This window comes from Scophthalmus maximus, chromosome 9 (genome assembly GCF_022379125.1).
Source record: "Scophthalmus maximus strain ysfricsl-2021 chromosome 9, ASM2237912v1, whole genome shotgun sequence".
Taxonomy (NCBI): Eukaryota; Metazoa; Chordata; class Actinopteri; order Pleuronectiformes; family Scophthalmidae; genus Scophthalmus; species Scophthalmus maximus.
The window spans coordinates 14,382,848-14,396,548 of record NC_061523.1 but is presented as its reverse complement, the minus strand read 5'-3'; the positions used below and the strand labels follow the sequence as shown (position 1 = coordinate 14,396,548).

At 39.5% G+C, this 13,701-nt stretch overlaps 1 protein-coding gene across 1 annotated transcript in view; it reads left to right on the top strand.

Annotated features, from left to right (window-relative positions):
• Positions 1-9,493, top strand: part of pcdh11 (protocadherin 11) — a 123,171-nt gene extending 113,678 nt beyond the window's left edge. Inside the window, exon 7 of the mRNA XM_035650317.2 lies at positions 5,110-9,493. Coding sequence (XP_035506210.1) covers positions 5,110-5,564 — 455 coding nt within the window. The 3' untranslated portion in view covers positions 5,565-9,493. The remainder of the gene's footprint in view (positions 1-5,109) is intronic.
• The last annotated feature ends 4,208 nt before the right edge of the window (positions 9,494-13,701 follow it).

Below are 13,701 nucleotides of genomic sequence, written 5' to 3'. Positions count from 1 at the left end.
TTCTTATTTCATTGCCGAAGCAACGTGTATGCATGACTTATTGCCGTGTAAGATAGTTTTCATTCCTTCCGCCTCTCGTGAGCTTTGCGCTATCTTGAATAGAACATGAATCCATATGAGTACACATCGTCAAAAGTGTGAAGCAGTCCCAAGTGCGCATCAGGAATATGTCACCCGAGAAAGCAGGAAGAATGGTGAAATGCATCAAGCATGTAAGTGGGCTGTCTCATATTTGTAATTCTGCTGAAGTGAGACATTAGGCTCCTCGAATGATGATTGCCAGAGCTGTGATGAAAGCAATGGCATCTCTCCTTTCAGCGCAACACCAAAGGGTTTTAATAGCGCTATTATTATTAATGCCCATTCATTTTTGCTTATCCTGATTGTACGTTTGGTGTGGGTGCCGGCCGAGGCAAGTGATAAAGTCTTGGTAATTACAAACCCAATTACTTCAACTGAGATTCTCGTGGTTTGAATGGATCTTCTCTCTTCCCTTGTCTGGGTCTTTTGGTCTTCCTCCAGACACAGAGACATGCTCACGTATGTGACTCTTTCTCCAACTCTCAGCCTAATCTCATCTCCTATCACACAAGAACCTAATGTGATCATGATAATATTTTTGCAGTCATCACAGCCGTAGTACTTGTAGTACCTCATAATGCTCCATGAAAGACAAGGACATATCGTACCGCTGAATATAAGCCTCTGCATTTCATTTGAAATTTTCTGGCGGAAAAAGAAAACCGTTGATCCCAGATTACCTGACAGTGAAAGGGGCAGAGGGTCTATGTGATAATACTTTGGGTTGTGAAAGGTTTATTTTCTTGGTGTAGTAATGTTCTGGAATATGTTTGAACTTTTGCACTTTCTAGAATGTTGTATAACTAAAAGAAAGAAAAAAAGTGACAGGCCATGTACGAAAACCGGAGAAAGTACAAAACAAAAACAAAAAAAGGTGGACCTTCAAATTAACAGTACAGCTACGCATTGTAAAACAAACAAAAAGCCTTCGCCAGCCTCCTGCTAGTCGGGCTCTAACAAGTATAATTCAGGTACAGCCATAATCATCCACGCTCACATGGAGGTGGTGAGCACAACATCATAAATCTTTTACTGGACAATATGTGAGTTTGATGCGCACAGGTTTCCGACAAAAAAAAAGAAATCTAAAGACTGCACCAATTAACACTGTATGATGAGTCAGGGGCCTAGTCCACCTTCCTGATGGCTGATTGAGGAATTTAATGTCCTAGATGCATGCAATTAAACTTTTAATTAGCAATAATGAGTTTATGCATGCTGAAATAATGAGTTGAATCGTGATATGTGTGCAGATCTAAATGTGAAGCTCATCAAGATGTAACTAGCTCTGTCAGTAAATATCATCAACTGTCATGTTAAATATCTCACTATTGTACTGAAGAGCCCCAAATCAGCCAGCCAATATGCATCCATGCTGTGTTTGCGTGTGTGTGTCTGTGCGTGTGTGCGTGTGTGTTTGCATGCGTGTGTGTGTGTGTGTGTGTGTTTATGCCTGTCAGGCCTTGTATTTACATTAGTGGATTTCATGCCCATCACTGAAAAAATAGGGATTGAATGCATATCAGTACAATAAAGGCAAAATATAATGGTCAAGCACAATACATGTAATTAATTCCAATATTCACTGCTGTTACAGAAAATGGAAACACATCATTCATGGGGGTTGTTTTCTGTGCTGCTTTAGTATCTAAGCTGAACTGAAAACAACATTGTTATTAATTATTACTATTTATTTATTGCATACACAGTGCATTTAATCGACAACCCTATAACTTCTGAGGCTTTGGTCAGTCAGTCAAAAAACACAAACAGAAACAAAATGAAAGCAAAAGTTGTCATTCTTTTCAAACTAATAACTAATAATGACATCAACTTGCAAAGTGAGCTACATGTTTTTTTATTTCCCCATCATGTTTATTTCAAAAATATATCCCCTTAAACAGATAAAGATCTATTTTTCATATTTGTCATACATACCTATTCCCCTGACTTCATAGGCTCTCTCTAGATCTAAACATATTCAGAATGCATTGTGGGAGTTTTTGCAGAATTTAACTCAACTGAATCATACTCTTGTAAGGTTTAATCTTTGAACATACACTGATTGGATTCACTTTACCTCACTTCAATTTTATTTCTAAAGCGCAAAATCACAACATACATTATCAACAGCAGTGAATATGGAATGACGTGTTTGAAAATGAGTTTACTAAATATACACAGTAATAAGTCTGATATAATATAACTGCAGTTTTTGATAGATTTTGTCCAGGCTCAAGTCTGTGGTGACGTTCTAGATTGTATTAGATTGAAAGATGTTCAATCTGTATATGATGCTAGTGAATTTGTACTGCAGCAACCCCTCCTTTTCTTCACTCAAAGTATTTTTCATTTCAAGGTTTGTTGGAAATTGCTTTGCATGCTGTCCAGCACTCTCATGCCCCTCTCTCGAACATGTGTTTAGTGTTTATACAAGCTGTAATGTTTGACCGCAAGAATGGAAGGTCAGCTGAAGGTGGATGCCTTGGTGTTCGATCGGAGAATGGCCAAAGGATGTGTTGATGTTGCGGAACAGGACTGCTGCAGGTTACAGCTGGCATTGACCTTGTTTGTGGCCATAAGATCAACTAGAAAACCCAGAAGTGTGGCACAGCAGGGTGTCTGGAAACACACAGCAAGACCATGGATAATAGATTACCTTATGACAGAGCAATCAAATTAGCCCGCAGGCTGTATTGAATTAGAAAACAAATTAAATATCATTTCATTTCTCAGAAGTCAGTCACTTGGGGAGATTGCATCTGAACTTGTATTCGATGTTCAGTCAACTCTGCAGAGTAAGTAAACAGGTATCATCATTTTGTTTTAACACACATCACCACTGCTCGGTGAAGATGAATCATCTCAAATGAGAGCACAGGGTCTGATCTCAGTCGTGCTGTCGACTGCACCCAATTGTTTTCCATTATCCCCACTTGTCTGCCATTCAAATTTCCTTGAAGGGAACGTAGAAAAAATTGTTCACAGCATCGGGGGGATCTGTGGCGTCAGCTATGTGTGATTCCTCCCGAAAGCTCTGCGGGGTACAGTTGATTCCCCTGAATACAAAAGACGGCGGCATCACAAGCAGGCTGCGGCATATACCTCCATCTGACGAAAAGCAGCCAGAGCTGTCTGCGACATCACTCACACCGTGCTTCCGCCCTCCCGAACCTGCCACCACCTTTACAAACTATCCCACTGGAATAGAAAAATAGTACTGGCCCATGTCTTTTGGAGAGGCTGAATGTGAAATATTGCACCGACGGCTGCTGTGAGTTCAAGCTGTGTGAAGTCACAGAGCCTTAGTCTACCTTTCATTTGTAAAATACGCCGCATTAAAGACGGCTGTACTGATCATTTAAAGTCGGAGAGGATGGAAGAAAGCTGGGAACGATACACTTTTAAAACGTGTGTCTCTTTGTGTTAGGAAGCCTGAAGCATTTGTTTGTGTGCGCTTTGTGAATCAGACGTTTATGCTAATAGCATTACCTCATCAATGGCAGTACTCTGAAAAGGCACCATCAATAGCAGAATACGCTGAGAGAGATTGAGTCAGGGAGCGGCTGAGACTAGGCTCGGCCCTATTGTGCCGGCTCAGAGAATGAGAACGTAGCCTCCATTTTTGCCTTAATGAAGTTAGTGACCCTCTGAAAGGTGACACATTTACCGCCCTGGGGATTTATACACTCCTGCTCCAAGGCTCCAGTTCAATATGGAGAGGACAGATTTGACTCCACGTGGGCACTCCAAATATATCCTCGCAATTTATACAAGGCGATTCATTTTCAGACACTGGGTCTCGTAATTAAAGTTGATGCTGTTCTATTCAATCTGCACACGCAAAAAAAAAATACAGGCACCAATCTATATAGCTTTTGGGAGGCCAGACTTGTATCACTAAAATAGAGTAATAGTAATATTCTTTTTAATTTTGTAGAATGCCATTTGCTGGTGCCTGTGGATTAGAATTGCACAGAACTTGTGTGCGTTAAGGAGATAGTTGTCCCAGTGTACTGGGGTCCACGACCGCTTAATTATTTATAGCATTCTTACTTATGCAAATATACTAAATAATTTCAACATGACAGCTTGGAGCTGAGGCCTAGAGGAGCGACGTGATGTTTGAATGTGGACCCGTCTTTCCTTCACATGGCCTAGGAAACATAACACCGCAGGCTGCTGGTTGCCTCGGTGCATACTGTTTTACATTCTAATTATCCGGCTTGACAGGCTTTATTGCTGAAGCTCAATGCTGAGGCCCCATCTCAGACTCATTCCACATGTGATGTCAGCGCCGGGATAATGAGATAAGATAGTTTGAGTGTTTAGCCTTGCCCAGTCGCCTCCTCATTCTGGTTTCAGTTATTTTCTTCAGTTCCATGCATGCAACCTAAACGCATGGCACAAATTAACTATGTAAATGAATCTAAATATGCTAAAGATGCTCCCAGGATCTTGGCATGATGTGATTTCTTTTGTTTTTTTCTCAGTTCTCACTATTTGATTTTTCTTATTTGACCAGATGCATTGTATTTGATTCTGAAAGATCAAAAGGATTTAAGGTGTGCCACATTGACAGTGATGAAAATAAACAATGCTTTGTTAAGATGTTCATTAAACATTTAATACGGTAAAGCCAATCCGAGACACAAACGGCAAGACATTTTTTTTTTTTTTACTCTAATTAGGCTACAGGGAATTCATTGCATATTGTAGGTAAACAGAAAGAGTCACGGGAATACCGATGGAAATTAAATGCTCTGCTGGTGTTTTTCTCATTACAAGATGAAATGAAACATTTATCACTGACTTTCATTTCTTTAAAAGCCTGACATTTTGTGGGTCAAAAACTAATAAGACGACAACTGTCTTCTGTTTATATTATGATTCATGAGTTCACTCAGTGCCTTTTCAACACCACGGTAAAATAATTTTTCAGCTGCGGTCTGTAAGTTCTGACCCACTAGATTAACTATGTTGTTTTCTTCTTTTTCTCTTACTCTCCTATTTTTTTTTTTTTTAAAGCCATCGAGGTGAACCTGCAGAAAGCCTTGGCTGAGGCCTCTGAGACCTGTACCCAGGAGTGTCTGATACTGGGCCACTCGGACAGCTGCTGGATGCCTCCAGCCCTGGCCCAGTTCCAGGGTCCTGGCAGCAACAGTCCCACCTCTGCCACAACCATCACTGGTACCCTCCCCGTGTTTGGCTTCCAGCAGAGCTGTGCCCGAGGAGCCAAAGCTAACATGGGCAGCATGGGGGTCATGGATGGCCGCCATACCCTGGGTAGGTCTGTTCCCAAAAGAGATGAACTGGACAAAGGGATCAACCGACCCCAGTTCTACAACACCCTGGACAGACACTGCAGTAGTAAGAAGGAAGACCCTGTCAAGGTCATACCCCTCGCAAGCTTTTCCTCCCCCGGTCAGCAGATGCCCACCGGTTATGGCAGCAGCTCTTTCTTACACGAGCACCAGTTGTAAGCAGAAAAGACAGCGCTTCATTGGTCTGTCACACGTGACTCTCCATCCTGTGACGGCTTTTTGTCAGTGACTTTTGATCATTGTGTATGCGTACGTGTGGAGGTATGCATCATTCAATTAACTTTGACCAGCTCTTGCTCAGTTTTACTAATGAAGACATCTGAGAATGATGGTGTCGTTCAGACAAATTCGTATGCGATATGTTTGAAATCTTATGGATTTGAAAGGAAATGTACATTTTAACATAGCAGACCCATGTACAATAAATAAAAAGGTAGTTCTATACCAAAGTAGTTCCATCCCAGAAGAAAAATTCTAAAAAATTTCTTTCAGTTTGGCAGTGTTTGCTGACAAGACAGTGCTTTAAAGTCTTTGGGACCAGCATAGTGGAACTGTGCCCTAAAAAAAGAAAAAAGATCATTGCACAGAAACAAATAGAAACATAGTACTTTTTGTTGAGTTTGCTAAACTGGGCTAAATGTTAATTATGAGCTCTGGGTGGACGGTGTTTCTGTTCAAGTTCTTGTGAAGTATTGCTCTGTTTAAGATGCAGCACAAACTCCTTTGGTGGTGGAAGATGTTTCTTTTGTCTTCACTGAACATATTTCAGAAGTCTATTTTGGTCAGGGGACTGCAGAATGATAAAAAAAAAAAAAAGAGAAAAAGTCTACAAAGCATAACTAGGCCAATGTTAGACAGCACCGGTATTCTTTTGTATTCTACATTTTCACCATGGACCAGTACACAAAATATAACAGAAGAAGAAAAACAAAAAAAACACAACCTGCACATACACACATGTTTTCCATATGGTGGTTGCTTCATCACTGCCAACTCCATTAAGGAAATGTTCACTCCTAGCATTATCTCAGTAGCTTAGCCTTGAGAAGCACAGACAGATGTGCTTTTGAAACGCACCCTTTGTTTCCTTCCGTTTTGTTTCTATTCCTTACATTTTAATACTCAGAAACTCTCACATAATAACAGCCATGGAGCCAATTATGAAATTCTCGGTCTAATTACTTTGATGTGTGATCTCAGTGGCAACCCCCATTGTTGTCGGGAGGTCTGGAATGATTCTCTCGGCTAGCCAAGAAACATGCTCTGCATGTGTAGAGGTAATGAAAAGGTGACACAGCAGCTTTACACCCTCCCTCTCTTCCCATCATTTCATCTCAAATGCCTATGTTTTCCGCAATAAATCATATTTTGCATATTCATACAGCTCAGTTTAGCCGAAGAGTTTATTTTATTGGTTTTTAACTATGCATGTTGACACCAGAATAATTGACTGAGGTGCATGCATGAATTTCTTCAGGGTCCCGAGTCTAACTGTATTATTTTCCGTTAAAGTTATTCTTCAGTCGTCATAACAATAGGCATTGGCACCGTTCGAAAGGACCTTCCTGTAGGCTGCCCCTCACAATGGCTTCATATGCGCACACTGCATCACTGCCTGTGTGTGCAAATTGTACTGATGATGATAACTACTTCAGACTAACTCTGTTGTAACAGATTGGGTGCAGTATAATCTATTGCTACAGCAATAAGTGACTTTGCTGATATCCCTTTTTTCCCCGCAATAATATCCAAGCCAGGTGTCTACTTCATCAGGTATATGATTCATGCGATCCATTTTCTTGTACCATCTTGCAAATTGGGAACAGGCCTAAATCTATAATGCAGCGTGGCATTCTCCGGGGAAGGTGCAAGGCAAATTGTGTTTGCATGCTCTTAGGGACTGCTACCTATTCTCTCTGATACTATAGAATCAGGAATCTTATCGTTATGAAGAGAATTTATCTGAGACTCTGAAATAACGCCCTAAAGAACAGTGTGTCAAGGACAACAGGAAGGGGCAATTCAATTTCACCTCAGTCAATTATGAAAATTGATTGAATTCAAAACAAGCAACTTAAATAAATCCTCTAATAAACAGATTAAAGAAAATGTCGCCGTTTGGGAATCCAATTTCCTCTCATTTACTAATAATTTAGAAGGGTTTTTTTTTCCACCGCATCACTTCATATCATTTCTTAGTATAGAAATGTATCACCAAATGGAACAAACAATGGATATTTAATCAAAAGGAGCACATATCAAAGTGAACATAGATCATGGTGTCACAGAAAGCTGGAATTGTATCACTCCGACAAATGCAAATCCAACATTTGTGAAATGTGATGCCGAAGTTCCCTCATAGTCTCTGTTGTAGAAACTGTGCAAATAAGTGGTGCAAATCAATGCTCGGTTGGATCTATTCCACAAAAATCAAAACAAAATATTGACAGTTAGCTTTTAAAGAAACTTTCTCATCCATTAACAATGACAATTACAGACATGATATGCTGTTGGAGTGTTTATAATATGACACAGTAAATTGTGCCCTTCCTCGTCTCACAGAGGGAGAGAATATCCATGAAATAAGTAAGAGATAATACACTGACACACTGTAATAAATAAATGTGATTGTTGGAAATAATTTGTCCAATCACTTGTGTACAGTTAGCACAATATTACCTACCTGTAGCTCTCACTGTGTTTTAACTCACCCTGCCTACATAACCCATATGTAATTTGATGTTGCAGCAGCTACATTAATCAAAAGAGAAGTTATAGAGGGAACAATACAGTAACTGCATGGATGTACATCTCTAGGATGTTGCTTTTGATACTCACATAAGTTAGCGCACATTCTTTATTACCATATGCCCTTTTAGAGGAAAATGTAATGGGAGTTCAATTATTTATTTATTTATTTCAACAAAGACCTTACCATATGAATGTTCATTTGTTTTATCATTCAGTTTCCATCTTTCACAAAACGGACAAATGTTAAGCGTGATCAGATGTTTTCACTTTGCATGATTCTGCTATCATTGCTACTTCCATAGTTCTGTAATTCCCTCTCGCCCGGTGATAGAAATAGAGAAGACACTATACTTAACACTGAAAATTGTTTTCCTTTTTCTACTTTTCATTTTCTGAATTTTGCTATTTAAATGTGTGTCATGATTAACATGCCCACCCATGTCATAATTTGCATGAACTGTTTGGACTGGCAGAAGGCATTTTGACACTTATGCCTATGTGGTCCACGCATCCATCATTAGATTCAGTGTCAGTATCGATGTTTACTACTCTACCTGTTTGTCTGTCTTTTGGAACAAAGCAAATGTTACACGGTGTACACATTCAAACTTTGTGAAATGTGCGTACCACGTATGCCTCCACATACACAAAAATATCTATACTGTCAGGTAAACTGGATTTATAAATTGTACATAGCAGTACCCCTAAGAACTAGTAAATAATGGTTAAAAACTAGAAAAGACTATGGTAAAGACTTAAGGCAACAGGCTAAATATTGAATTTCAATATGATGATTAAAAGGAAAAAAGGAAATCATAAGAAGTGATGAGATGACAATCTCTGTTGTAATGTAAATGGTTACATATGCATAATATTGGTGAGTGTGTGTTTGAATGTGTTTTTAGGTGATCTTGTATGTGTGTGTGTGTGTGTGTGTGTGTGTGTGTGAGGGGAGTGTGTGTGTCTCCTTGCATGTATGAGTGTGTGTGTGTGTGTGTGTGTGTGCGCGCGTGCATATGTGCAAATTCCGGTATACTGGCATGCACCTTGCCAGAATATTTTATGTACACAAATGTATCTTGTATAAAAAAACTATATCAAAATATGATATAAGACTTAAGTATATGCTTGTAAATTAGTCATCAGTGAGTCAGGTCATGTTTGCTTTGAAAGGAGGCTTCAATGCTTGCCAGCGAATCTGTATTGGTCAGTTAAAGCTATACAGTCTGTGTTGTCATGCCTTTGTAAGATATTCCATTTAAATCTATGAAAAAAAATTAACTTCCTTATGGTGAAATGATTTTTTCGTGTCATTGAATTTTACTTGAGCCATTAAATATTGAGTCCTCAATGTACGTTTGGATCTTGTGTGTCCTTCATTTTGCGTTGGTGTTTGAGAGCACAGCAATTCAGCAATAGCCGGACATGAGAGCATACTGTCACTGTTTTCCAATTATTCCAATTACAAGCTAATGAAAGAAGACGCATCAAATTGGACATGGCATTTCACCTTCAGAATTTTCTGGAAATGAATGACACTGGTGAAATAATTTCCCCTATGACATATGCGTGTATATGTATGGCGAAAAAAAAATAATACAACCCTTTATTAAACCTTTATCAAACACTAAATAGAAACACAGAAATATCATGAAGGGGAAGGGTCGGTTTAACTTTCCAATGTCCGACACAAGACCTGAGCAGGTTTCACACATAATATCACTGCATGTCTCTTCAAGAGCACACAAGGCTTAAAGACGCTTTTTATTAATGTTACAGTTTTTAAACATGTTGCAACCAGCCAAGCCAAGCTGTAAAGACAACACAGACTATTTATATTTGATATGGAAATCTGGCTAACAATCACACATCCAACTTATATGGAGCAACAAGTCCAATATTAACCCTGTATTATTCTATATTTTGGTCTCCATCAATGCCTGCCATTATTTTTTGGGGCTCTTTAGTTTCTAAATGTTACACCATCACAAGTCAACAGGAAATTCTGTCCTGAAAAAAAAAGTCTGTTTTTTTTATGCTGGGTAGATAGTGTTAGAACTCTTTCCTAGGAAAACTGCTGCTTACTGCAGAGGATAGGGATGGTGATGTGTGCAACGATGAATAAGACTAAACCAAAACTAATAACTTAAGCTGAAAGACATTATAGAGCTGATGGAATCTGTTCATCTACACTGTTTTCCCATTGCTTCCAACCACATTTAGCTTGAATTTTGTAGTGTAAATGGCAAAACTCTGATGTATATAGCATCTTAAACCCATGCACTGAATTTCAGTGAAGGTATTAACTCAAAGAACTAAGTGATGCTTTAAACATTGCAGATTTTCATCTTGAGTAAATCTCTGAAATCATTTATATCAGTACTTTATTTGGTCAATTAATTTAATGATTGGCCATTTGAAAAATAGATTGTAAGTCTAGGGGCACTTGGTAGATATCTGCTTAGGGATGGCGAAGCACTCCTCGATCAACATTTTTGATTTGTTCTAACAATACATATTATTGCGTTTCCATCACCAGGTGGCTCCTGTACTATACTGTCCAGACATTGGAATATCAGCACAGGCCATAGGCGCAAAATTAACTTTAAATAAATGTTAAAGCCCTTTGCTTGGAGGGCCGAGGCGTAAATCTTAGTTTAAGCCAGGAGTAGAGAAAATATCTGCTCCTTCACGTTCTGTGTCTCTTCAGACTGACAAGCTTTGGTCTAGTTTAGGCTTACTGTGCTTCACCATGTCACAACATCTCTTCAATTATACCCTGAGGCTGTCTACTATACATGTAGCCATTTGGCCTCAAACACAGTAAAGATACAGAAAACAAAACTGTACACTTAATTTATTTCTTTTGCCATTGCCTGTAATACACTTGGACTGTTTGAGTAAATTTACTCATCCACCCATCCATCAATCCATGAGCACTTTGATGCCTCAACAGCAAACTCTGCAACAGCTTCGACAATCCCCCTGGGCTATGTATCCTACCCGAGGCCCTTTTGACTCAAATGCTTTTTCCACTATCCTCTTATGAATACATACAGCCCCTTGGAGAGGAAACCTAAAGCACACAGTATAGTGCAGGGGTTGATGTGCCCAACAACAGGACATGACAGGATCTCCTGGCACTGACTCCGAACTCGTGCGACACAAAGAGCCATGTCATGTACCTCGTAATGTGCCAAAGGCTTGCTGGACTGTGTCATCCTGCTGCATCTTCAGCATATGTTCAGTCCCCAGCCTCCTTAAGAGAGCCGGCTGTGACCTGTCCCATTAGTTTCCCATGGTAATTGGTTAATAATGAGACAGTGTCTGTGCCGGGAATGTCCGCACTGTCAAAACACATGCATACTCAACTACACCAATCTGCGTTTCCAGTAATTACTCCATATTTGAGCAGTAAGGATTTTGCGATTTAACAGTGCACGCAGTGCCCTCCCACCTCCACCCAAAGCACACACACAGACACACACAGTCTACCCCCATCTGCTAACAAGCCAACTTATTGTAAGCCTACTTAGTTCTCAAGGTGTCATCTGTTTAAGCATCAGGAGAACATATAGAGATTGTCAAACAGTATACTCATTTCAAATTGTAATTAAACTGGCCATCAGGTACCTTGAGGCTGTTTTGTCAACAGCAGGGTACTAATTACTATAAGATGACCTTTGCAATAATATCTGGTGAATTATTCATAATTGAGAAAATTGCTTCGGAGACATGCCAACGACATTCAAGGGACGGCTGAGAGTACACACAAAAGAAAATTTCCACTCAAAGATTTCAGCCTGGCCATGAAAATGAGGTCAGCACATGGATGAAACTGAAGATTCTTTTTGTGCGAGAGAAAATGAGATGGTTGCGACAAGCCCTGAAAGACAAAATGAATGTTTTTTTCCTCCACAAAGAGGAACGTTGCCAACCAGAAAACAGACTGACTCTTGTAAAGTTAATGTTGAGGATTTTGAAAGCAAAGATAGCCTATCTCAGGGTACCCTAAGAACCAATATTATCCTGCTGGGCAGCTGGAAAAAAAATAGCGCCCTCAACCTTGGCTGGCTATCTAAAAAAGAGGCTAGTAAATAACGGTTCTAACAAGTAAAAAATCAGATTTGACTTCAAGTCAGGCCTCATAGCATCCAAGAGGATGTTAAATAAAACCCTAACCCTAACTGGGTAAACAGAAAGCACATCATTGATTACGTAACAATAAAGGTGAATTCAACAGACTTGACCTCCTTCAGTGGCTTTCAAAAACCTTTCACAGCATCTGCTCCCTTATGCTTTAATGTTTCTGTGGGGTATTTTGCACAGAGGGGGCAGAGGTCCCGTAGAGTTTCTCACATCTCTGCTTGACATATAGGGACACTGCAGAAATTACCCCTGGGACCTTGCACATAACTCTTCTCCGCATCCCTGTGCAACGTAAGTACATAAACAGAGAGAAAATTAGTGTTCAAAACTATAACCTATGAAACACAGATGAGAAATGTGGGTGATAGGTGGCTAAATCAATGCTTTTTATTCTTTTTCTTCCCAGCACTGGCTTCTTCGAGGTTCATAGTGTTTTCATTACTTAGGCACAAGTGGTCACCCGGTGGGCTGAGCACCATGACAGTGATGTTAACCCTATGGCCAGGCCCCCTGAATAGCCACATTCATTATGAGCTCCTTTGAGTATTTATCGGAAGGTTTTGAAAGAGGGTCAGAGACAATGCTCTTCACTGCCAGAGAAACCAAATGATTTGTCAAAATTTCGGGTAATTGCTCGAAATTATCATTGACCTTGTCCTCTTGGACATTAGAGAACCAAAGCCATGCCAGAAAATCTCCCCTTGCCATTAGAGAGTAATTACTGACAGGAGACCATACAGCAAAATAAAATACATGCAGCTGTGACTCTATTTTTTTAAATGTGTACTGCACAATGTCAAATCCTGATTTGAGGAGATTTGCAATATACAAAAGGCCATAGATCTTATTTACCTAAGACATTACAGGGTTTTAATTTTTAATCTAGCTGATGCTAAGTGGGTTCACATATAGTGTCTCTGCAAGGCCGTTCCCAGTAATCACAGCAAATGCAAATCTGCATCGTCATTCCTTGAATGACTCTTGGCTTTTTTTAAATAAAGTTTGACTTTTACATGTTTCCTTTTCACAGACATTCTTACTTTACAGAAAAAAAGTCATCAAATCCTGTTAACCTGTGTGGATATTTCTATTGGGAATGCAGCTTTGTAAGATTGTGCTATGCTAACATTCTAACAGTGACGGTGTCAACAGGGTTTGTTGAGTAAACTTTTTTTTGGTCTGCCGCGTCAGCTTTTTAATAATGTTTGTCAAACCTCAACCCTGTAATGTACAGTCAAGTTATATCCATCTTTTTTTTTCAGGACAACCTAGGCTATCCGAATATGTCTGTTTCAGTGATATCACATGAATGTAAAAGTAGTTATATGACCATAAAGACAAAAGAGAAAACAAAATGGATATTGAATCTCACAGACATCAGGTCTGTGAGATTTAT